The sequence below is a fragment of the Neodiprion fabricii genome, chromosome 5 (genome assembly GCF_021155785.1).
Source record: "Neodiprion fabricii isolate iyNeoFabr1 chromosome 5, iyNeoFabr1.1, whole genome shotgun sequence".
Lineage (NCBI taxonomy): Eukaryota > Metazoa > Arthropoda > Insecta > Hymenoptera > Diprionidae > Neodiprion > Neodiprion fabricii.
In genome coordinates, this window is record NC_060243.1 from 9,872,450 (window position 1) to 9,899,599 (window position 27,150).

General features: G+C 33.7%; 1 protein-coding gene across 2 annotated transcripts in view; it reads right to left on the reverse strand.

The window, feature by feature from the left end:
• LOC124181958 (trafficking kinesin-binding protein milt) overlaps positions 1-27,150 on the reverse strand; it is a 98,253-nt gene that overhangs the window by 50,119 nt on the left and 20,984 nt on the right. The window contains exons 1-3 of one of the 2 annotated variants that reach the window (XM_046568722.1): positions 21,867-22,323; positions 9,764-9,868; positions 5,799-5,903 (exon numbers count right to left, since the gene is read on the reverse strand). In XM_046568722.1, the coding sequence (XP_046424678.1) occupies positions 5,799-5,903; positions 9,764-9,868; positions 21,867-21,966 (310 nt within the window). In that variant the 5' untranslated portion in view covers positions 21,967-22,323. Of the gene's footprint in view, positions 1-5,798; positions 5,904-9,763; positions 9,869-21,866; positions 22,324-27,150 lie in introns of those variants that run through there. The other variant, XM_046568720.1, reaches the window with a different exon arrangement.

Sequence of the window (27,150 nt, forward strand, 5' to 3'; positions counted from 1 at the left end):
CCGAGAAAGTTATCCCTCTACATATTATACGCTTTTTGAATAAATTATAAATTTTTCGGGTCGCTGATTACGAATCGGAAATCGGATTTTAAAAATTCGAGATGACGGATCCAACATGGCGGACAAAAATTTGAAGTTCGATCGAATCCGGAGAAAAAACTCTGTCCCAGGATTTTTGGAGTCGCTGATTACAAAGCCAAAGTCAAATTTTAAAAATTCAACATGGCAAATCTGATCAGCGACCCCGAAAACCTCTGCTCAGAGTTTTTTGACCGTATTTGATCAATGTTCAAATTTTTGTCCGCCATTTTGGATCCACAATCTTGAATTTTCAAAATCTGATTTCAGATTTGTAATCAGCGACTCCGAGAAACACTGCATAGAGTTTTTTGACCGGATTTGATTGATTTTGAAATTTTCGTCCGCCATATTGGATCCGCCATCTTGAATTTTTGAAATCTGATTTCAGATTTGTAATCAGCGACTCCGAGAAACACTGCACGGAGTTTTTTGACCAGATTTGATTGAATTTGAAATTTTCGTCCACCATATTGGATCCGCCATCTTGAATTTTCAAAATCTGATTTCAAATTTGTAATCAGCGACTCCGAGAAACACTGCATAGAGTTTTTTGACCGGATTTGATTGAATTTGAAATTTTCGTCCACCATATTGGATCCGCCATCTTGAATTTTCAAAATCTGATTTCAAATTTGTAATCAGCGACTCCGAGAAACACTGCATAGAGTTTTTTGACCGGATTTGATTGAATTTGAAATTTTCGTCCACCATATTGGATCCGCCATCTTGAATTTTTGAAATCTGATTTCAGATTTGTAATCAGCGACTCCGAGAAACACTGCACGGAGTTTTTTGACCAGATTTGATTGAATTTGAAATTTTCGTCCACCATATTGGATCCGCCATCTTGAATTTTCAAAATCTGATTTCAAATTTGTAATCAGCGACTCCGAGAAACACTGCATAGAGTTTTTTGACCGGATTTGATTGAATTTGAAATTTTCGTCCACCATATTGGATCCGCCATCTTGAATTTTCAAAATCTGATTTCAAATTTGTAATCAGCGACTCCGAGAAACACTGCATAGAGTTTTTTGACCGGATTTGATTGAATTTGAAATTTTCGTCCACCATATTGGATCCGCCATCTTGAATTTTCAAAATCTGATTTCAAATTTGTAATCAGCGACTCCGAGAAACACTGCATAGAGTTTTTTGACCGGATTTGATTGAATTTGAAATTTTCGTCCACCATATTGGATCCGCCATCTTGAATTTTTGAAATCTGATTTCAGATTTGTAATCAGCGACTCCGAGAAACACTGCACGGAGTTTTTTGACCAGATTTGATTGAATTTGAAATTTTCGTCCACCATATTGGATCCGCCATCTTGAATTTTCAAAATCTGATTTCAAATTTGTAATCAGCGACTCCGAGAAACACTGCATAGAGTTTTTTGACCGGATTTGATTGAATTTGAAATTTTCGTCCACCATATTGGATCCGCCATCTTGAATTTTCAAAATCTGATTTCAAATTTGTAATCAGCGACTCCGAGAAACACTGCACTGAGTTTTTTGACTGGATTTGATTGAATTTGAAATTTTCGTCCGGCATGTTGGATCCACAATCTTCAATTTTCAAAATCTGATTTCAGATTCGTAATCAGCGAGCCCAAAAACCACGCGACATTATCTTGTTACAAAAGTTGACCCAGTACAATAATGTGTGACTCAAAAGGATAAAGACAAAGACAAAGCGTGAAACTCCTTCGAAAGACCGAGAGAAAGAAAGAAAAAAGCGAATAATTGAACGTCCATCTAAATCTCCATGAAACTTGAAACAACGTCAACTCCAAAAACGTCACAGATTTTTTTTTTCACTCCGAGTGAAGTAAGGCGAATTGATTGGATCGTTTGGAATTCTTGAATGAGGTTTCCAGCTTTCTGAGAAATCTACATTCGCATAAATATGAATCATCGGCATGTAGATGATTAACGGTGTTCGATATGAAAGCGTCGAAGCAGGTTTGTTTGTAATTAAAATTCAGTCAACGATCAAGGATGATAATCTTTGCTTGCAGTTTCTTTCTTACTGCGATAATTATTAACAGTATCTTACCAGATAAGTGAATCAATCAAGTAGTGGATTAAACCAATCAATAAACAGATTTGTTCTTATACTACCTGAGAAAACTTGTTGTGTCTTTTCAGATTTTTCAAATCTGACATATTTTGCGAATCCTATAGTAAAAAATCTGAGTCACTTTTTTTTTTGAACCATCATGTTTGGAAAATTGTTCCTAGGTCGTTGGACAAACTTTCCAATAGAAAATACCTCGTAATTAAAGTTCTTAACAAATCAAGCACACTGCGTAGTTTTCATATAACATTGCTTTTGTAATATATGGGGGAATCCTTCAATAATCTCACAGCAAAAACAATAAGAAAAAACTATTGTCGCGGTTAATCCACGTGGAAAAAATTTGGAAAGTGTATTTTTTAATTTGTCCAACTTCGTTGAAAAAAAAAAAAAAAAAAAATTCTCTCTGCTTAAATTTGTTAAAAACACGATCCGAACGAGATAAAATGACGAAGTATTTTCAACCAGAAAGTTAGTTCTATTCTCAAAAGTGTTCGACACTTAGTTTTGACAATGTGCAAAGAATGGTTTTCGAGATATAACGGTTTGAAGAAAACGGATATAAATTTTTAACCATAAATAATGCGCTTTAGAAACGGAAGACTGTTATTTTGAACTCAAATTTTCCCCGCGTATCGTGATGAAAATTTATCGCATGAAAGGAAGATTCGAGTAAAGATAAAAAAAAAAAAAAAAAAGGCAGAGAAAAAACGAAAACTTAGTTCCGAATCTCTCCAACTGCTAATATCTTATCGACTGTGAATGATAACGAGTCTATTTTTAATATATACTGTCACATCGACGCATCGACGCGTGAAAATTACCTTTCAAGAGTTACAGAGAACTTTTAACCAAAAAGTGTTGAAAAAAAAAAGAACAAAGTAAAATAAAAAAATTAATGTCGATTCGCATGCGAATCGATTGCAATTTCAACTATATCGGCGAAATAAATACGTTTTTTTTGCAAATAACGCCGGGAGCTTTTATTTTCGAAATCGACATGTTTTTTCGTAAAAACTTTGGCCTATTTATCTGATACTAAATTCCCGATAAACCTTAGTTAAATATTGTTTTTTTTAAATTTCGCAAACTCACCGACGAAAACAAATGTAACGCTCGACGAGATTTCCACGCATCTTCTAATAACAATTATACAATACGTTGTAACCTTGACGGGTTGTGTAATAAAATCTCGGTTTTGTCGTACTTGAGTAAAAAACTACGCGATGCGTCTAAGCGGCGATAAAAGAAATAAAAGCGAAAAGAAATCGGGAGTGAAAAACGACGAGGATAAAAAATGAGGAGTTGCACGGCTAATTACGTCTTTCCGTCAATCGGTCGGCCGGTTCGACTTCAGTGAACGGCAATTTTTCGCAGAAAATACAATAAAATAAAATAACGTGAAACTTGCAACAAGTTAGACGTAAGCGAAAATTATTTCCCTGCACTTACCTCACAGATTCCCGTTGCAATTGCACCTAAGATTGAGAAGAAACGTTTTATACTCACCAGAAACGTGAATAAGCGATCGTCGAATCGATTCGTTTCTTGTCGCGATCAACAGTTAGACGGTTTATTTTAAAATGAGGTTGAAAGTTGGATTTGAATTAACGTAGCGAAACATCCGGTGAAACGATACAAAATATTTATCCAACACCGGAACAACGTTGAATTAGTTGTAATTCGAAAAATATAAACTTTTTATCCCAATCAATAAATGAAAATTCTAATTCATCTACGAGTGAAAGAATTTTGAAAATCTCGCAGGTGTGTAATTCTCCAACCACGTTAGAAATTGTTTCTTGCTTTCTTACATTTTATTTCTCGCATCATTTTCATATCCAGCGTATTATTTAGGATGAGTAGATTATACGTAAAATTAAGCATCATGCCACGTGCGAATTTCTACACACATCGGTATATTAACATTTTCAGAGACCTAGCGAAAAATAAATATCCAGCCACCAGTCCAGCTTTTTTACTTGCCTAAAACTTACGTATTTGTATTATTACTAAAGCTTCGCGTATGTAATATACGCTTGATTTAGGTCAGAGATTAAACGATAAAACTATACAATCGTCGCGTTACATCGAATTTTCGCGATTCGTTCAAAAATATTACTTGCACGTGATCGGAACGTGAGATGATTCGAACGAATTATATAAATAATATAATATAAATAAAGAAAACACGCATTACAACACAAACGGAGACAAATATGGAAGTCATTTTTCACGAATCCAATAACTTTCGGGTCAGTTTTTTTATGACAAAAATATCGATGAATTTCATTACATTTTTCTCATTGACTCTGCGCAGCTGCGGCGAGAAAAAAAATTATGATCAAATACATCTTTTGTTCAAAGTTGAATTTTTCCGGATATGAAATTTATTTCAATGCAGATCCTCAGAGACTGTCGAAGTAACACGAATTTCAGACACTTTCGGTCCTGTATATGCGAATGAAATTTTAATTTCTGATAACGTAGACATTTCGGAGTACATTGGGAGAATTTCAAAATTTGATGAAAATCGGATCGTGATTAAATCGGTATAAATATTCCAGGGATTTAGAATTTTCTCAAAGTAGTTCTATACCCTTGAAATAATTCTACACATCGATTTAATTAAGATTCTATTTTCACTCGAATATAAAAATGTCGGGAGGATATGCTTCGAAATGTTTACAATATAACACAAAAAATTGTAAACAATTTATTTTCATCCCATTCTGATATAAATGACTGAAAATGTCAAGAAACCGGTTTTTTCTTTTTTTTTTTTTTTTTCTTTTAGCAGTTCGTCACTTTCTACCATCAAATACATATCATATTCGGAATGATCGGATTTTTTTTTTCCACCGACAGGGTGTGCTGAGAATTAAGAAATAAAGATTCGATACGAAAACGCGATATAAGTAACTGACTTATGGTATACTTTTATTTATGTTATTTCTACGTTTTCAACTGTCGTTAATTTGACTTTCGGCGATATCGTCCGGTCGACTTTTTTGTTTTTGTAATTTTTTTGTACCCCACCCCTGACCCTAATTGTCAGCGTTGTCGTTTCATATTTCACCCGACTCTGCAAGTTCACCGTTTTTATACACGCAGATCGTGCAACGTAAGTCAGCAATACACAATAGATCGTACAATTCGGAGTAACGGTAGTTTCCTTACAGCATTACGGACGATAATTTTTCTTGGTTTTTTTTTTTTTTTTTTTTTATTCTTTCGGTAAGAACGTCCGGTTCCACACGCCTTGTACTTCGAATATACGTACACGGGAAATGAATGAAAAAAAAAAAAAAAGAAAAACCTAGATACATACGTATTATAGAGATGTGACGGCGTTAATTCGTCGCGGTTTGATAATGAAAAAAAAAGTGAAGACGTGATTTGGCGGGAATGACGTTGCTCCAATAGCAAGGTAAAAGAACTTTCCGAATTCGTTCGGCCTTTCCATATTTGTCTTTTATTATACCAAGGAGATCGATACACGTGCAAGCTCGTTGATTCGTGTATTGTCGATAACCGTGAGAAAAATGACACGAATAAAGCGTATTTAAATGTGTACAATTTCGCGTACTAATAGTAAGAATGAAAATTATAATGATAATATAATAGGACTCACGGAAGTAGTTTAACGTCTCCCGTATTTGATCCGGGGATAACTTCAAGTCAACGTCTTCAGGTTTTAGGGCTGGCGTCGGGATGAACCAGTCGGCGTTTTCGTAGCCTGGAAACATAAACAATGACGATCCGTTAATTTTTCCACGACTTCATTCTATTCATTTATTATTATTAATATCGTAATGAGGAGAATAATTGTTACGTATTTTTCCGTGTAAATATGCAGCTAATTTCTTCACGAACGATCATAATATCCCTGGTAAAAATATTCCATACAAAAATAACCTAAACAATAATAACCCGGGGCAGAAAATTGATAAAACAAAAAAAAAAAAAAAAAAACATTAAACCGCACAAATGAAATGGAATTAAATAAAATTTGAAATACGATATTTTTGTAACGTATTCTTTGAGTGTGGGTTATTTTTGTGATTAGTTATTTTGAATAGGTAATTTTTGTAGACGGTTATTTTTGCCATTGGTTATTTTTGTGTAAATCATTTTTAAGCGAGTTATTTTTGTACGAGTTATTTTGGTATGGGTTATTTTTGCCGTAGGTTGTATTTGTGTGGTTTATTTTTTGTTCTGGGTTATTTTTGTGTGGGTTATTCTAGTGAATAGTTATTTTTGTGTAAGTAATTTTTGTGGAGGGTTATTTTTGCCATTCGTTATTTTTGTGCAAATCATTTTTAAGTGAGTTATTTTTGTATGGGTTATTTTTGCCGTAGGTTATATTTGTGTGATTTATTTTTGTCATTAGTTATTTTGAATAGGTCATATTGTGGAGGGTTATTTTTGCCATTCGTTATTTTTGTGCAAATCATTTTTAAGCGAGTTATTTTTGTACGAGTTATTTTGGTATGGGTTATTTTTGCCATAGGTTATATTTGTGTGGGTTTTTTTTTTTGTTCTGGGTTATTTTTGTGTGGGTTATTCTAGTGATTAGTTATTTTTGTGTAAGTAATTTTTGTGGAGGGTTATTTTTGCCATTGGTTATTTTTGTGCAAATCATTTTTAAGCGAGTTATTTTTGTACGAGTTATTTTGGTATGGGTTATTTTTGCCGTAGGTTATATTTGTGTGGGTTTTTTTTTTGTTCTGGGTTATTTTTGTGTGGGTTATTCTAGTGATTAGTTATTTTTGTGTAAGTAATTTTTGTGGAGGGTTATTTTTGCCATTGGTTATTTTTGTGCAAATCATTTTTAAGCGAGTTATTTTTGTACGAGTTATTTTGGTATGGGTTATTTTTGCCGTAGGTTATATTTGTGTGGGTTTTTTTTTGTTCTGGGTTATTTTTGTGTGGGTTATTCCAGTGATTAGTTATTTTTGTGTAAGTAATTTTTGTGGAGGTTTATTTTTGCCATTGGTTATTTTTGTGTAAATCATTTTTAAGTGAGTTATTTTTGTACGAGTCATTTTGGTACGGGTTATTTTTGTCACCCATTATTTTTGCGCGAGTGATTTTTGAGTGAGTTATGTTTGCCACAGGTTATTTTTGTGTGGGTTATTTTTGTCCACGGTTATTTTAGTTTCGATTATTTTTTAGTGGGTTATTTTTGTACAGGTTGTTATCTTCAAGGCATTCAGTCCTAGTACTTGATTTCTTTTATACTATACGACGAGAAGTTATTTCCCTCGTCGCGTGATCGAGAATTTGTTTATAAATTGTACTTTTTATTCTATCACACTAATTCAACGTTACGGAGTTCATCGTAATATCAGGCGAGTAATTCACCCTCCGAGTCAATGAACGAATGAGTGATCTGTTATCTCATTCAAGGTGCGGTTCCCGGGGCGTGGTTAAAAGGCGTTTTATGCATGTGCCATGTTAAATTTCTCACTTCGTTAATGCGTTTCCCTATTTTTTTTTTTTTTGTTTTTTGTCTGTTTTTTTATGTTTTGTTTCGTACACGATCGCGTTTTAAAAGGCAGGAAGTAGCTCAATTACAGAGACAAGCGTGATTGATTTACCCGAATTAACGTGCGAGGGGAATAAAAAACAGTGTGACCAAAAAGAAAACAGAATAAAAAAAAGATTTAAAAAAAAAGATAAAAAAAAAAATTCACTTGCGTGGAATTAATTCTGCGGAGAATTCGAAATTTCACCCGAAATGTTTGCACGAAGACATAAAAGACAATTTTTCACAATCAACTCGTTGCTGAAAGAAACTTTCGAATTTTTCAAATTTTCAAAACACATCTAAATTGATTCGTTTTTTTTTTCCAGATGCCTAATTTTCAATATCATTTCTCCCTATTACGAGGTCTTTCCTCGGTATGTACAAGGCAAAGTTTTTCCTCGCAAAATCTACAAGTTGGATAGAAAAGTCCGATCGACGTATAAAGATTAAAAGAAATCTTTAATATTTCTTGCGAAACTTCTTTCAGTGCGTAAATGTTATCGTATACGCGTTTGGAAAGAATTTAAAACATTAACCGTGATTTTGAGGAAATTTTTTTACGCAGAAAAATTAATTAATACGAAATTCATAAGAGCCAACTATGCAAGTTTTCTGTGCTTCGGATTCTTCAAAACTGCATACAGACTGCACGTATTATAAGTATGAATTTTTCTGGATTCTCAGAAATCAAAAGGTATTTATCAAATATTTGACATACGATTGTATCACAATTATTTATAAATATTTAATTCCTTTCACAAACACCAACGTCATATTCTATGTCCGACAATTTTATATAAAAAATATCGAGTAAAACATTGTGTTATTTTCAACGATATTATTTGTCAAGTAGTTTTGTACTTTCGTGAGAAAAAATAAAAAATAAATAACGCCCGCCGCGAGTCGTACTTGTAGTTATATTTTGACTCGTTGGTTAAATATGGAATGTCATTTTACGTAAAAATTAAGAAAAAAAAAAAAAAAATACTAATAACAGCTAGAGCAGCAGTTTAAATTAACATTCCGAACAAATTTGTATTAAATGTACTCAGTGCGTGAGTTGAAAAAAAAAACAGGTATTCATTGGTTCTGATACAAATTGAATAAATAAAATTGCCGGGGCCCGATTTCCCGACATATTTAACAACATCCGTGTCACACGTAGACTATTTCAAGATTTTATTCCGTAGTCGTATTGAAAACCGCATGAAAATAAAAAACAAAAACACACACACACACACACACACAAGTAACTTTGAGCGCACACGCGCAAAGATAGGCGGTAAAGAATTGTTTAGTATTTTAATTTTTTTATCCTTCTTCTTCTCTCTCAACTTGTTAAAAGACGGGAAAACAAATAAATGCCCGCGACTGCGTCGAAAGACAGATAAGCATGATCTGCGTACAAGTATCTCTGTTTCTAAAGGCTCAAATCTCGCGTCTGCACAGTTCCGTTTAAACGTCCTCGAAACAGCTCTTTAATAAACGTTACGTAAATTCGTTTGTAATGAAAAAATAACACGCTCGAGTTCAAATCGTTACTCAAGGTTACGCGAGCCGATCGTGATCGCGGTCCAGGAAACACGGAGACAATCTTGTCACAATTCCAATTCCAAACGATATCGTTATTTTTCCCGAATCAATTGTCAAAAAATTTTTAACATTATAATTTTCAAAATAAAGATACAAGACGGTTCACGGTTGTTGTTGTTGTTTACTTATATTTATTATTATTGTTATTTTTTTTGGTTTTTTTTTTTTTGTTTTTCCGAAATATATGGGGCATTTCACAAAGAAACGACCAAGCCAAACCGATGGGATCGGGAATTTAAGTCGTGTATTTTGGTTCTGAAAGATTTTGATATTTGAAAGGACTCTTTAATCGCCGCCTTCGTTTGGACGAAATCACACTCGATAAATTTGAAAAATTTCATATTCAAGGCTAAGTTTCTGATGGAAAAGAAAATTGATATTTCAAAAAAAAAAAAAAAAAAACTGATCGATACGAATACGAAATGAAAAGTAGGTAAAAATATTGTATAAAAGGCTGAGGAAAATTGACTCACCTTGAAACTGCGTGAGAGTGTCGGCCCGTAGACGGTACCTGGGTATCTGTTCCTCGAGCAAGCTAATGATCTCTACCTCAGGAAGTTCCCCGCCACTGCATACCTCTGGAAAATAAACAGCATCCCGTTGTAACGCCGCGGTAAATTCTCTCATCTAATACCTACATACTGTAAATACGTGACCCCGAAGAAGCGAGTGCTGCACGAGTTGCAGAGCATCTATTCCGTGAGGGATTCTCCGTCGACTCGGCCACTTTTTTTTTCGACCATCTCGGATCTGCCCCATAATTGGTTATATCGAAGTACTACTGAAAGGTACTCCATGTGAATTTTTTCAGATTTTTTAATTCGTTATTTGAGAAATTGCCGTTTTTTTTTCGAATGAATATATATCGGAAACTTGAAGTAACTGAAAAAAGATGACTTTGCATAAAAGTTGTAGTTTTTTGTTAGCTTTCGAGAGGAATTTTTGAAAAAAGTTTTACGTTCCGGTAACGCTGATTTTTTACCAAAAAAGGAAGAAATAATTTTTTTTATTCAAAAAGGACCCTTTTTTTTTGCTGAAGAAATTACAGAGTCTTCCAATATGCGTGACAATATCGCCGAAAAATCGCCAGAGTGGCACGGATCGAGGTTCTAGGGTAAAAAAAATGAAGCCACACAAATTAACCTTTTTATACCGGAATCTCGACCGAATTTGGCTTCATTTTTTTTTACCATAGATTCTGCCGATTCTACATTTTGGCATTCTGTATTCCTACCCTTTTACGTTGATGTTTAGATTTTCTCTTTTCCACATTTGTTAAATTCTATAGGTCAAATTTTCGCTGCTTTAAAAATTCGATATTATCACCCTTCTATTTTTTTTTTTTTTTTGTTTTTTCAACATTTCTATACTTCTACCGTGCCATTGTACTTTTTTACGTCCGATCCGTTTTGCGACCGGCGTTAAAACGCAGCTGTTATTTCACACCGTTTTTTAAACCCTCGCTTCCCGGGTTCACCGCTAATTAGTTCATTATTATCACATGCAACTGAGAACACCTTCCGAAGCCGAAAGAAGAGCCTCGATACCGAAACCCGAGACGGGATATCGATATCCTGGAGGCAGAGGGTCGATAGCTTCGTTAAGTTATACGTTACACCGTTTGACTTCCTTCCAGTATACGATATTAATTATATCCTGGACGAAATTGCTTTTCGGTCTGGTTAAGAGGACACGTCAATGAAACTCCAGACTTGTAAGATTTGCTTCGAATTTCAACTCGTAACAAAACTCCACAAAACGAGTGATTTTCAATCGATTCCAATCGGTTACTTTCCATGTGTGTGCGTGATTATTTAAATTAACGTAAAAAAGTGATTGTTTTTCTAAACACTCATTGCGTTACGATTCTCATCGTCGAAATCTGAAATTCATCGAACCTCTTTTGTTTGAAATTTTTTTTGAAAATTCGTCGGATCGTAATTTCCATGGTAACTTTTATTCCCTACGGTTTTTTATTTTGAGGGACGAGGATTGTAGCGCAAGGAACTTTTTTAAAAACACCAATTTTTGACGTTATTTTAAACAATTCCTGGACACCTGTGGAATATTGACTGATTGGAACCGAGTGAAAATCACTTGGTTTACGGAGCTTTATATTACGAGTTCATACTTGTGATTTTTGATTGTTTTTAATAAAAGCGAAAAATGTTAAAAAATTAATTTAGGGAATTTAATATTTACGGATAAAAATTTTTATTCTTTATGCGAAAAACGAAAAAGTTTTTTTTTTTTTTCTTTGATTTACAAAATCAATATTTTATATAAGCTATTGAAACTAAAATACACAAAAAATAGTTAATATAAAGTATTAATTTTGGAGATCAATGATAGAAATTTTATTCTTTTTTCGAAATTATTTATATATTTTTGAGAAAATCGAAAACGTCCAGAGTTTCGCCGACATGTTCCTTTGAGAACGTCGAACGTCATCTGTAAAAAACGGTCGAGCTTCGCGCAAAAGCTTAAAAACTTTCGGCTACAAATTATAAACTTAACAAAATTCGAATCTATTCTAATCTCCGTTTCTTTCTTTCAGTTCAGTTTTTCGAAATGTCATAATTATTTGTCGAAAATTTTTCCCTTCAATCCTCTTTGGCAATTGTAGGCAAACGAGTAGTTGAGAGTGAGAAACGTCAAGGTTCGTCGAACGAAACAGCTGCCGAAAGCTCGAAAGCTCGATAACTCGTTTCGTATATCACGAATGGTTTAAATACAGCGATCGCTGCGTTTGAATTACAATTTACAAGGGACGAGAGATTACAAATGGGTGTAGATTAGACTGGGCCAAAAAAATTGACTATTTTTTTTTTTTAAATATATTGAGAATGTCATTCAGTATGGCAACAAAAAAAATTTCATGAAATTTTAAGCCCTTAATATTAACTTTAAGAGGTCTATCATCGCTATTTTTGATTTTTAGTAATAATTTGATGTTTTACGTCAGAACTGTCGAAGTATTGAAGTGAAAAAAAATATGTTCACTTATCCCTTTATAAAATTAAATTCCCTACAAAAAAGGTCTGATTATAGATTTTTGTCAGACAAGCCGTTTCCGAGTAATTAAGCTTAATAAATTGATATAATTTCTCGATTTGACTTTTTTAATTTGGAATTTCGTGACTAACGAATCAATGAATGTATAAAAAAGATCATGACAAATTCTTAAAGGAAATTTAATATTCTACAAAAAAGATCTCTTAATATTTTTGCCCCAATTTAATTTTTCAAAAGTTATTCTCAATTAAAATTGAAGAAAAACTTGAAATTTCAATTTGTAGAACATTAAATTTCCTTTAAGAATCTGTCATGATCTTTTTTATACATTCATTGATTCGTTAGTCACGAAATTCCAAATTAAAAAAGTCAAATCGAGAAATTATATCAATTTGTCAAGCTTAATTACTCGGAAACGGCTTGTCTGACAAAAATCTATAATCAGACCTTTTTTGTAGGGAATTTAATTTTATAAAGGGATAAGTGAACATAAATTTTTTCACTTCAATATTTCGACAGTTCTGACGTAAAACATCAAATTATTACTAAAAATCAAAAATAGCGATGATAGACCTCTTAAAGTTAATATTAAGGGCTTAAAATTTCATGAAATTTTTTTTTGCCATACTGAATGATATTCTCAATATATTTTTCAAAAAAAAAAAAAAAATAGTCAATTTTTTTGGCCCAGTCTAGTGTAGATGCAGATTATCGCGAACACACACGCGGTGTTTTTATCTCCCGTAGAAAGCAACGTTTTAACTATATCTGCTACGCAGTCCCGCTATTCGCCCGCAGCAGCAGCGCATTCTAGAACCTAACGATCCTCGTCTCTTGAAATCCCGGCATCTCGAGAATACGGGAACAGGTGAATTTATGGCCGGTGAATTCTCTCAGGGGAAGATCAGAAATTCTTATGGCGTGATTATTTTTTTTTTTGAAATATTTTTATTTTTGAAAACCACGCGAGCACAAAATTTTTAGGCGCATTTGGTATCTCCAGAAAAATTGTCGAGAAAAATTTCAAAAGTACTCGGATACAGTGATGTATTCAAATTTTAATGTCTGATTATTAAAAATTACGATTTTCGTGTATTTTGAGTCGGCAAAATGTGAAGCGGTTGCACAATTTTTGATATTTTTTTTGTTTTTAACGGAAGTTGTTGTCCGGCCAAAATGGTTTGAGAGAAAAACTCATATGAATAAAATGCATCGTTTGTATATCTAAATTATGCACTGAGAAAAATTTCATTTGTTATAGTGACTAGATAAATTCACTAAGACAGGTATCGTTAAAAAAAATGTTTGAACATTGTTGGAATTATGAAAAACGAGGTACGCGTAACCATTTTGCGCTATCGTCGATCCTTTTTTGGTAATTGAAAGGCAAAATCAGTTCGTGAGGTTTACTCTACTTTTTTAGTTAAATAAGGCTTCAACGTCAATTTATTGTTCCACAAGCATTAAATTTTTGCAACATTTACAAGAAAATATAGCAACAGTGATCGTAATGAGAAAGAACAGTAACGGATACTAGAATTTCCGGTAACAGCTAGAAAAATAATTTTCATTTTCTACCTAGAACTATATTTTTCGATTATGGTAAAAAAATGAAAATAGTTGAGGACTGAGCGGTAACTGGGACCGAAAATTTTTCTCAGTGTGGATGAATTTTTTGAGCAGTGAAATTTTCATGATAAGTGTTTAAATTCATTTACGGTTTTGGTTTGTTTTCACGTCCGGTATAAATACACTAAAACGATGATTTACTTTTATTATATTGACATGTGAAATGATTCACTTGTACGATTAATCAATTATCATTAACCTGTCAGAAGTAAAGTGTATATTTATCATAAATATAGAAACCCTTCTTTACCCACGGAGTTCATTTTCAAATCATTTTGTAATGAAATCAATTTAATTGACTGAGACATTTTTCTCTCAATACAGGAATCAAAATGTCTCCGTCACGAGTTCGTTAAGTTATTCATTTGATAAGATCAAATTCAGATGAGTTTTTTCTCATCAATTCAGAAATTTACAAATTTTCTCACCTTAGTATACATAGTATAACACATATCACTAAAGCGAATATCCGAGTTTCAACTTTCAATTCCATCACATCAAATATTTCTCGTACTTCGAAGCCCCAAACTTACGATTAATTACTCCTTACCTCAGTAGCGAAGTACAGATAAACAGACGATCATAATTTCCGCTGCGCAAAGTTAAAAAAATACGTTGAAAATTGATTCACCAAGTATCAAATATTAATTTTCCTTCCGCTTCACGCATTCTTTGTAAAACGTCGCGAGTAAGGAGAAAAAGAAAAACCATTGTACACAAAAATGAAATTGATTTCGAAGCAAAGTATAAATAAAGTTGAAAAATAATAACAAGGATAGTAAAAATTGTCCATTTTGACGACGACGCAATTTCAAATCGCGGGGAAGCAAGCGGAGTTGGAAACACGGCTTAAGGTCATGCAGTGCGTAGTAAATGTAGAAATAGTAACACGTGTCAAAAAAACCACCACCCATTATTTCGACCATTTTCGCGATACGAGTACAACTTTTTTGAATTCCGTTACAAATGAACGACGCACAGTTGAAATTTGAGCCCTTTCCGTTCGTTCGTTTAACAGATATAGGAAGGAAAAGGGGTGAGTTTGCTCGGTCGGTAATGAAGAGCCCTACGCGACCTTAACGAAAGTAGAAACCACCCTCGGACGCTGAATTCGTTCGTTTCACAAACCGTGTACATTTTATCAAGAAGACAAACCTGTCATTATTGTGTTTCTCACTATTTCGGTTGCATCGTTAAATTTTCACAAACATCACAAAGTTCGATATTAATTTTTTCACCATCGATTCACGACTTGGACGTTCATTACTTGTTCATTCATTTACTGTTCATACGTTAATTCGTATACTGTTGTTGGTTTTTTTTTTGTTTTTCTTTTTTTTTTATCTTCTCCAGGCATTCATTTCGGGTATCAAACTAACCGTCGATATTCGTGCACTTCTACGCTCGAGGCTTTTTTAATACTCGAGAGACGGAGAAGATGCGGCGCATATTTATAAGCGTGCAATTTTTTATTCGCACAGAGCTCGGAGTCGGCGCAGAAAATTTTGCAATGCCGACAGCGCGTTCGACACTGACCTTTCAACTTTTATCTAAATTTATTACGTATGATCAATTTTCCATAATTAAAGCTTTTAATATCAGCCTATATATGTATTGTCTCGTATATATACATATATATTTTTTTTTATCCTCACAGGGCTATGTAATGTTTGGATTGTTTTGACGAATGAGAAAATAAGAATAACAACTTTTTCCATTCTTTCACGTACGTGTGATTTTTATTTCAGCAATAATTTTAAACAGTTGCGTCCCTGATCAGAAAAAACTTTTTCGATTCATCCTTGTTTCTTTTCTCTTTCTTTTTTTAAAACACATATTCTCGGCTCGTTGTAAAAATCAGCGATATTCGATGAACGTATATTCAAGCTTTGTAAAATGCAATCCGGTTTATTGATTGTCCGCAATGCGGATTACGGTTTCAATTACACGAACGTAAAGAAATTGTCGTTATTACTGTCAAAAATGACCAGAATTTCGTAATACCCAGATTTGATCTGTGAAATGATTTCAACTGTTAGCTCGATTCTATGAACAATTCGGGTAAATTAAAAAAAAAAAAAATGGGTGCGTGTACTTATGTACGCGCGTGAGAAGTTATACTTCTTTGGCATCATTAAATAATACACAACATGTCAAAATCTTCTGTCACACAATGATAAAGAAAAGAAGTGTGTAATAAAAAACAATAAAACAAATAACGGATGTCTTACATTATATTTAAATAATCTATTAAATTTTTGTCACGAACTTTTTATTAAATGTTCTATTAAATTTATTTCTTTATTTCGTAAATATTAAAAAACCAATAATAAATATTCAACATTGATAATTTAACAATATTTAGTATTAATTATATTAAATAATGATATTTTAATTTATATCAATAAATAATACATACGGATAACTAACCTCAATTATATTGGAGCACTTGAAAAAGTATTTTAGCACAATTTTTTCACTAATATTCACAAATTTTTCGAGACTTAATGAATTCGGTTGAGTGGGCAACTTCATCCTGTTAATTTTGTGTTACAATTTTGTGTTACAGTGATGCGCGCGCATCTTGAAATTTCACTCTCATCAGTTTTTCATAACGCGCCTAAAGAAGTATAACGTCAAAAAAAAAAAAAAAATTACATAGCCGTGCTTTTTTCAGGACACGGTAAATAAATTAAAATTGCATAAAAATTTACCAGCCTTAAAACGTTGTGCGAATTTTTAAATTTATACGCAACGCCCGAGTCTCTCGTTTTTAAATGATTCCCGATAAAACGTACTGCTTTTCTGAAATTGAATGGGTAAAAAAAGAGAAAAGAAAAACTAAAACAAAAAAAAAAAAAACTGCGTTTATCCAAAAAACGATGTAACGTCATATATGATGAGCCATGATTTTTAAGCCTACTTGACGCCGATCTCTTGTCTCCGTTAATTTGGGGTATCTCGGATTCTGTATCGATGTCAGAGATTTCAGAGTTTACGCCGAAAGACAAGGTGCTGCCGCACCTGCGGAGCCGCTGTTAACTACGTATCATCAAAGAAATCCGTCACTGTTTTAGCAACGGGGCAAAGTTATCTTTTTACCTGCAAGTCGAAGCACCTGAAAGGTAAAGGCTGTTCTACCTTTCCAATCGAGCAATCTGCTACACGTGGGCCAATGGAACTTATCATACGAGAGAATTTCAGATCAATAAAACACCCGTACAAAGTATACATTTTTTATCAAATATATATATATATGGGGCATTCTATGACGTCACGATCAAAATTTTGCGTCGATGTTTCAGATTGGCTTTATAATTTTTTGCATGGAAGTACATGACGAAAAACGCAATCGAAATTGTTTTTGGAATTTTCTGACCCAGCGTGTCTGAAATATGATTTAAAACCTTGGAAAAAAAAAAAAAAAAAAACCCACTTCACGAAATCTTGTAAAATATAACAAAATTTTCGACACGTATTAAAAGATGGAGATTTTATCAGTTCAAAAGATGAATGGGAAAAAATAAAACGAATGTTTTTTAATTATTTGATTGAATTTTTGAAATCAGAATGAATGTAAAAGCTCATTGTAATAAAGACCGAAAAATATCAATTCAGAAAAATATTACCATAAGCTTTTATGTTCGTTCTTATGTCAAAAATGCAATCGAATAATGACATTTTGTTTTTAAATTTTTCCTATTCATCTTTTGAAGTTACGAAATATCCATCTTCTTATAGGTATCGAAAATATTGTTATAAATTATAAGATTTTTCTGAATTTTTTCGGATTCTGTAAACTGGGTTTTCTTTTTTCATGTTTTTAAATCATACTTCAGATACGCTGGGGCGAAAAATTCTGAAAAAATGTCGAATGCGTTTTTCGTCATGTACTACCACGTAAAAAATTATAAAGCCGATTTGAGATATCGACGTAGAATATTGATCGTGGCGTCATGGAATGCCCCATATATGTATAATATATATAAAACAAGAGGGGGGAAAAAAAAAAAAAAAAAAAACAAACGGGAGAACTTCGATTTATATGTATATGATAAAATAGATGAATCAAGCTTCAGACTTAAAAAAGAGTGCATGTATTTGAACAAATTTTGAAAATTATATTATTTAACGCCATTTTCTGTGTTTCACTAAATTTGCAAAATTTTTAATATCTACGTAAACCATTTTATTTAAACTAACTTCAGATCGTTACAATATTACAAGTATGAAAGATTAGCTAATTTCACCCATTTATGCAAAATTCATCTTTCTAATTTTAATCAACCTCAAGCTGTTATTATTACTATTATTACTGTTATTATTATTGTTGCAGTTGTTATTTTAAAGGAGTCGAAATTATTACGTCGACAATTGGTTGCTGGTTTCGCTTCACTGGAAGACTGCAAGTTATTCTTTACATCGTTTCTTTGTATTTTATTACTTTTACTTCAATTTTATTGTCATTTATTCTACTGGTTATATCGTTGCGATAATTCTGAATGTTTTTATTTCAAACGAACCTCTCGTTAGATAGAATCGAGTAAAAAGAAGCTGTCAACGCTTTCAGATAGTGGCGCCAGTTAGCAGAGAACAGTCGAGGATTACCGATCTAAGCTAGATCGAAACAGAGAGTGACTTTACCAACAAAACCGTGAAAGATCAGAATCATTGATCGTTAAGGAACGCGCGATTAAACTTAAGACTGAAAACTCTCGACGATTTTGATCCGATAGATTATTTAATGATTTCGAATCGCGATACGTCGATTTTCAAAAAAATTTTTAACAAGATGTGAAAACACGAACTTCGGTTTTTTTCGCAAACTTGAATCGCAGGTAAATAAATATGGGCTTTTTTCGTGTACGATTAATAAAAATATTTCAACGTTCATTGATTAGATAAGATTCGTGGCTGTGCTTTTTTTATATTTCATATGGAATATTTCGAATTCTATACCGATAAATATCGGCCTGAGGAAAAAAACGTCAGGCCTAATTGGAGGACTAATTTTATGCCTGAATTTCGGCAAAGTTCATTCTGCTATTGCCGCGCCTAAAATACGACCGAAGCAAATCGGTATTACGTATTTATACAACACCGAATTCCGTTTAAACAAATCCGTGTACGTAATCTGCACTCTGCTCGCTGTTACATAATGTCGCCAAAAGTTTATACCAAGCCGAACCTTTTATTCGAAAAGGAATGAAAAAAAACGTTATACATTATACATGAAAAATCGAAACAACATTTGAATGTAAGTGACGAGATATTTTCGAATCCTTCCGATTTCTCAGAAATTTAAATTACCAGTTATAGATTGCTTTTAGTTCGTTGATAAGAAAAAAATTATCAGTTATCAACATTACGTAAACACGTAAAAGGATCGATTAAACAAGTGTCTGCGTAGTTTCACACGTTAGTTAAGAACTGATCGGTAACCGAAATTAAAAATGTCTCTCAGTGTACTGAAAATAATTCGGAGTATTTGCAAAAACATTTTTGACGTTAAAAAATGTGCAGATTTTTTCTCTTCCGTTCCAGTTTTTGTACGATAATAAACAACGTTGAAAATATGACTTGATCAAGATGTTTAGGCGCGTATGAATAATGAGTTACTTGATGAAAAAAAAAGAGAGAGAGAAACGCAAAAGTTATAGCAGCAGAAAATGGAAACGTTTGAGAACAAAAGTCTCGTTCTTATGATAACCGAGGCTTATGAAACCCGAAACAATTGGAAGCACAATTTAGCTCCGTAGAAAACTGGTGTGAACCGGCATTGAACGAGCTTCTAGGTCCAAGATGACCTAACGCAAGTCCGGTGACTAATTTTTAACTGTGTCTAATTACCGCCGCGATGTTATTTGTGATTCGTGCAAAAAACATTACGAAAGAAGAATCGTGAATTTCTAGCGTTTGAATTCGTATCTAAAAATTTTGCAAACTTTTCACTAAAATTAACATACGTAATTTATTCGTTACTTTTTTCTCATGTTTAAACGAAAATATTATTACTTTATTTCTTAAACTTCAAAAGTCCGCCGGCATAATTTCTCGAGTAAATTTTAAAAATTAGATCCGACCTCCTTTGTTGTTTCTTTAGTAACTCGATTATAGCTGTAAGGTGTACAGAATTTTTTAAAGATTTTTCTCTTCAATCGTTGAAACTTTTTCTTCTTCTGTAGGTTAAAAAGTAAAACGACAACTTTCTACATTTATACGATTAATGTTTAAACAAAAATGTATATTGTAAGGTTTCGTATTTATAGATTGTGATAAATTAAGCCGCTTTCAAAGGTTTTTCTTCCACTTATGTAACCGATTTCCATCGATCAATTTCAACTAATATAATCTTGGTGTTACATTTTTACTTTTTTAATATTAATATATTGTCACATAGATGCCGGTAAGAAAATTAACTTCCAGTCAGGTTTGAATACAAATGTTTGAAAACGTTGATTCCTCTTTCGAAATTATTATTTACCTCTCGTTTTCGTTACATTCAGACTAAATAAAATATCAGAAATTCAGTTCCGTGGATGAAAAAAAGATATTCCCACACTTGAAAGCAATTCAAAGTCATTTGTTAAATTGTTGTTGAATCAAGCATTTTATGATTAAAATCATGCAAAAGGATGCGCGGATAAATATTCACGTGATGAAAAAAAAAAAAATAAAATATAAAAATGAGTGTAATTTGAGAATTGGATATCCTTATCCAAAAAACATTAAAAATCAAGCAATGATAGAATTTGTGGCATAAACAAAACTGATGAAAACATGCAGTTAATAATGAATAAAATCAATTTTCATAAATAATATGGTGGCCACTGAGAATAGTGAAAAAAATTCCCAACTTTTCCGGACCAAACTATCATTTTTTCGGTATTCAAAAACGCGTTTATGATCCATATACAATGCAGTTGATGGGGTGAAAAACGTGGTTAAAAACGGTTTCATTCCTCTCCTCATTCCGTCCGTTCACGAAAGGTTTTCCCCGGTAAAAAAATTCACAGTCTTTTCCCTGCAGACCATTTTCCGGATACGGTAAGATTTTCCTGAGCACAGTGACTACCACGAATGACCAAGAAATTAAGGGGGTATTCTAGTGTAGAAATTTGAAAAAATCGATTTTTTTTTTTTATAATATTTTCAAAGCTTAACCTTTCAAGAATGTGTCCTTGAAAGGACAAGTCAAAATTTCAATTATTTTCAGAGATATAGCTATTTTAGTGACACGTCTTCAATACTGGCGCGGCTGGAACGAATTTTACTCGAAACTTTAAACGCGTTTTTCTCAAAACTACATTTTTCAAAACGGTTGACATGATTTCTCAAGTTCTATTGAACCGATTTACTTGAAATTTGGTGAGAATCTTCTCAATACATGTCTCTATCGCACGAACTATTATTATAACGAAATAATAATTTTTACTATTTTTAAAAAATTCAGAAACGTCCAAAAAAGTCAAAAAAAAAACGTATTATTTTTTCGGAGAGCCGTAATTTGGTAAAAAAAAATTTTTTTTCGACTTTTTTTTAGTTAGTACGATAGCTGCATTTATGTAGATTAATAATCTTTTTTTTTTTTTTTCTGATTTTGAAAACGCTTGCAATCGTGACAACATTGGCGCGCCATTTTTTTTGTACCCCCCCACTTCAACAACTCATAGCACTTTCAATTTTGTATTTTTTGACTTGTTTTTTTTTTTTTTGTAATCGTGAAATGATAATAAACGCCTGATAAAAAAATGGATGGTAAAAATATTTTTTGTTTTTTGTTTATAGCACTTCAAAAAACACCTCAAATTCATGCCTCTACACTAGAATACCCCCTTAAACAGCGGGAATGCGGAACCGATCATTCGGCAAAGGGGATAATTCGCGGATCGTTCGGGGTTGACAACGACGTAGGAATAGTTTTTAAGGTACCATCTCGCCACTTGTTGAGGATGAGTTCCCGCCTCTCCCTGAGATCCTTGAGCCTTGCCGGGCCACTTGGCCGTCCACTTCGTCCGGCCCCCAAGAACATACTTCGCCACCACCAGGCGAATACGGAATCCTTTCGCCTCCTTGTCGTTTAAATATTTAACAATATTCGCGAGCCGTTTACCCCCCAGAATGAAATATTAATTAACGTCGTTTATAATCACGTGTCGAGAAAATCGAAGGTCGACGAGAGGCTTGAGATTGTCCGGTTTCACTTTGGTCTGATTATGAAAGAGGTGAGAAAGCAGCGTCTCGCATTTCACACCATATTGCATCACAATTCACATCATTTTCTTTTCGTCTCTTTATCTCGGCTCGAATAAAGACTTTTTTCAATGCTCGTTACCGCGAAATGCACACCGAGAGAAATTTCTTCTTCCGGTTACCGCTCAGCCCTTGACTATTTTCATTTTTTACCACAATTGAAAAATTCAGTACCAGGTAGAAAATGAAAATTACTTTTTCAACTGTTACCGGAGAGTCTAGTACTTGTTACTATTCTTTATCATTACGATCTCTGTGAATATATTTTCCTGCAACTGTTGCGAAAATTTAACGCTCGTGCAACGATAAATTGACGTCAAAGCCTTGTTTGACTAAAAAAGTAAAGTAAACCTCGGAAACAAAATTTTTAGGCGTACCTCGTTTTTCCTAATTCCAACAATATTGAAACAGTTTTTTTTTTTTAACGATACCTGTTTTACTGAATTCTTCTGGTTACCGTAAGAAATGAAATTTTTCTCAGTGTACTATTTGTTACACGAATTGCGTAACGGCGTACGAAAATCGAATTCAGACCACTTCAACACAAGTTGCTTTATTAATAGCACCATTCATGCGTCGTTCGGTCAAACGGTCGGTTTCAAAACCCGCACGAAAATGAACTTCGTTAACACCATACGATCACCGCGTTACGCGATATTCCCAACAATATCCGGTCGATTAGCGTTCCTCGCAACGATCTTCAGCCGTTTGTATCGGTTTGTGAAAACGTTATTTACCGCAGAAAATTTTATTAATTAATTTAAAATTTTACCCCTGTTTACAGTCTCCCCCATTTGTTTTATATATGAAAAAAAAATGTCCTCAATTCCTGACGTATTCGAGGGAAAAATTTCTTCGACCCCGATCGACGCCGAGGCTAACGAAGAATAGCTATCGCTCTAGGAGTGATGAAGAAGAAGAAGTAGAAGAAGGGAACGACCGAGCACTTTCCACCCGGAGGGAGGTGACGAGAATACCGTCGTGACCAAACACTCGTCACTGGACTCGAGCCAGCTCCAATTTTTATCGTCTGGTTAAAGTTTATGCCAAGGATGATGTACCGACGAACGGAGCTTTCGGTGCCTGCTTGAAAGAAATGGAAAAGCTTCGGAGGCGATTCGGAGGAAAGGAGGAAACGAGGAAGCCGAGATACGGTGCGAAAGCATTTTGGGTCAAGGTTCGAGGTTCAAGGCTCGAGGGGCTCGAGGAAAGCGAACGTGACGACCTTACCCGGAGAATTATCTATGTACGGGGCATTCCAGGTCAATTCGACAAGGGTCTGACCCTCAACCTCTCCAATCCGAGTCTTAATGACCGGAAGTGTTTCGTTAGCCTAAAATACACATCTCCAAATTTTTCTCAGATTTTTACCAAACACCCTGACGCCCCCCCCCCCAGACCCCTTAAGGGATGAAAATTTCGAAAACGGTCAATCGGAGGTTTTTGAAAATTATGAAAAAAATCGCATAAATTCTGTAGCCAAAAAGAAAAATATCCCAGCCAAAATCGAAGTGGGCAGACAAAAACGTTATTTTTTAACAATTTTTTTACCGAATAAGTTTTTTTTTTTTAGTAATTTTGATTTTTTTTCGCATTTTTCAGGATTCAATATATGTTCCTAAATGCAACACCATCGAGAAAGTAATATTTATATTACTTCCTGAAAAATTGAATCCTGAAAAACGCGAAAAAATCAAAATTACTGAAAAAAAAAGAAAAAAAATATTCATAAAAAATTACCGTTTCGCCTGCCCGCGTCGATTTTGGCTGGGATATTTTTCTTTTCGGCTACAGAATTTATGTGATTTTTTTCATAATTTTCAAAAATGTCCGATTGACCGTTTTCGAAAATATCATCCCTTATTAAGGGGTCGGGGGGAGGGCGTCAGGGTGTTTGGTAAAAATCTGAGAAAAATTCGGAGATGTGTATTTTAGGCTAACGAAACACCTCCGGTCATTAAGACTCAGATTGGAGAGGTCGACCCTTGTCGAATTGACCTGGAATGCCCCATATGTATACACGGCATGCCTGCCTACCTCGTCAAGAGGAGAGATCGATCAGCGCCGAGGGCCAAATTTAGACGTTGCTTCTATCTCTTGTCAAAACTTATTTCCACCTTGCCTAATCGGATATTCGGACGTTCCTTGGAGTCTTTGAGCAAGCGACGAGGTTCAAGTTCGACCTAATCGTTTAACCCTTTCAGTCACAGTGGGATACTCAGCGTCCAACCTCAAAACATTTCTGACTCTTATCCTTGTCACGGTTTATTCTCACCACTTCGGACGATATTTGTTACTTCGTATCACTGTTGAAATATGGAAGTAACGTAACTAAACGCTAAATTCTGCAACGATTTATAGCCAATGCGGACATGTTGTTATCATTGAACAAAATGATTCAACAAAAAAAAAAAAAAACAAAACAAAATGGCGCAAAACGATTACGCGTATCTAGTTTTTCCTAATTCCAACAATATTGAAACAGTTTTTTTTTAACGATACCTGTTTTACTCAATTTTTTTAGTTACTGTAACAAATGAAATTTTTCTCAGTGCACACCCACCTTATCGTTAGTTACCTGCAGAGTTAAATATTCCGTAAATTGAAATGAGCATGTTTTTGCATGTATATAATTCAAGGTGACCAACCATCTGACAAGCCTGGAACTGCCAGAGAAAAAATGGAAGTATCAGTTTTGTTTTTATACTGTTATTAGAAGTTTAAATACACCTTTGATTTGTGAAAAACTGATTCCTTTCCAAAATGACGAAGGATACAAAGGAAATAATATGATAATTTCAATCTGAAAGAACTAGAACACTTGGTAATTTGGTTGGGGAAAACGATGTAGAAAAACTGCGTTTTGAGTCGTACTATAAAACCCAGAAACGTCATGTAATTTATTTTATACAAATTAATGGCCGCCCTGTGATATTTGAATGGGTAAAAAGTCAGACGATGTGATTCACATCTCAGACTTGAAGCAAATACTAATTTTTAAATCCTGTTCTGACAGACAAGAAAGAAGAAAAAATACATTTATCGGCCTAATTTTAACCCTTTATCCGGCATTGTGTCGTACATTTTTTACAAATTTAAATTACCTTCTCAATTTTCAACCGATTTTCACAAAAATTTGTCGTCTCGTAAATGAATCAGTCTGTCGTAAATAAAAAGTGTATTTCGCTTCGAATAATTGTATTAAAAAATAAAACTGATACTTCTATCTTTTCCCTGGCAGTTCCAAGTTTGTCAGATGGGTGCTGAACTTGAATTATGTACATAAAAAAAAAAAACCATACTTATTTCAGTTTACGGAATATTGAACTCTGCAGGTAACCAACGATAAGGTGGGTGTGTGTTCAATGATAATAACATGTCCGCATTATCTATAAATCATTGAAGAATTTAGCGTTTAAACGTTAAATTATAAATTTGTCGGTCTGGTGAAAGAACACAATTCGTGGGAACTTGGCAAACAACTAACGATGAAGTAACAGCCACGTGCTCGTCTATCGGAAAGGAGAGAATTTAATCATAAATTTCATTCTCAAAATGATTTTTCAACAATGAATGATTATACCTTGGCAATAAAAGAGAATAATGTTTAATTCCGATAGAGGTTTGTGCGAAATCAAAAGTTTACCTACGATTTTTAATACGGCGACTAGGTTGAAAATAAAGTAACTAAAGTTAAGTTAACGTATATACAAAATCCGGATATAATTTATTTTTCTATACACATCCCAGAAATATTTATAAATAAAAGATGATTTTTCCTAAAACAGGGTCGCGCCAATTTTTCTCGAAAAAAATTCCCCGACTTTTCTCGTCAATGAATTCAGAATTCCTCAATTTGTTTTTTTTCACGAAACTTAGGTAACGTTGTTCAGTATCTTTCGTGATCAAAAGCTCCGGGAATTGTGAATCTCCGATACGTGAATTTGGTTTCAAAAACACACAGTACTGCTTCGTTTGACATAAACAATTAGAAATTGAATAACATCATTTCCGAAAGTCAGCTCGGCTGAATTTACGAAGCATAGTTAAGGTTTGTAATTAATTCGTAAAAAAAATTACGTTTTTTTTTCTTCTGGTCCATCATAATTCATTGCCTTTTCCGGATAGACAAAATTCCCTGACTATTCCTGATTTTGACGGTTACATTGACGTTACGAACTTAAACCCAGGATTCGTACAATTTTTGGAATCCGAAATTTTCCGACTTTTCAACATATTCCGGCCTGAAAATAGAATATTTTTCACTAACCTGTCAATAAATATGTCCCGGATCAGTGACCAATGACATTTTTTTTCAAACATTAATACCAACACCTTCAATATTAACTAGTAACTAACTTACTCCGTCTGACTATCAATTTACAAACAACGGCCTGCGATTTTCCCCAAGGGAAAAAAAAAAAAAAACCAAGAAAGAACTTTTGGTATTAATTAATATACCTGCATAGAATGCGTGAAATGGTGCGATGAATAAATTTTTAAGTCCAATTTCTTTCTCAACATTGATGGTACTTTGTACGGAAACAAAAAATTCCAGTCTCGTTTTAAAAATTCTCTGATTTTTCCCGGTTTTCCCATTGCTTACGAATCCTTATCATATCGACGAAAGAAATAAATAAAATTACAAAACATGGCGACAAGTATCTATCGTAAAATTCTAAAATTTGCACGATATAATTTTCACACCGTTACTGTTATCGGTTTTTATCATTATCATTATTATTATTATTATTAATATTCGAGGGTACCTCTGTACTTATAAACTGCAACGAAAATAGCAACACGCGAAATATATACACACGTACAGTCCGCAAGGTAAAACTCGGCTCGGTTGGCCTATTTGCGACTATCGCCCCGAAGTCGTCGAAGTTATTTTGGTACGCTACGGCTGCTGCATGGCAGAGGTTCGTTAAAACTTGCCAAATATTGATGTCATCTACCA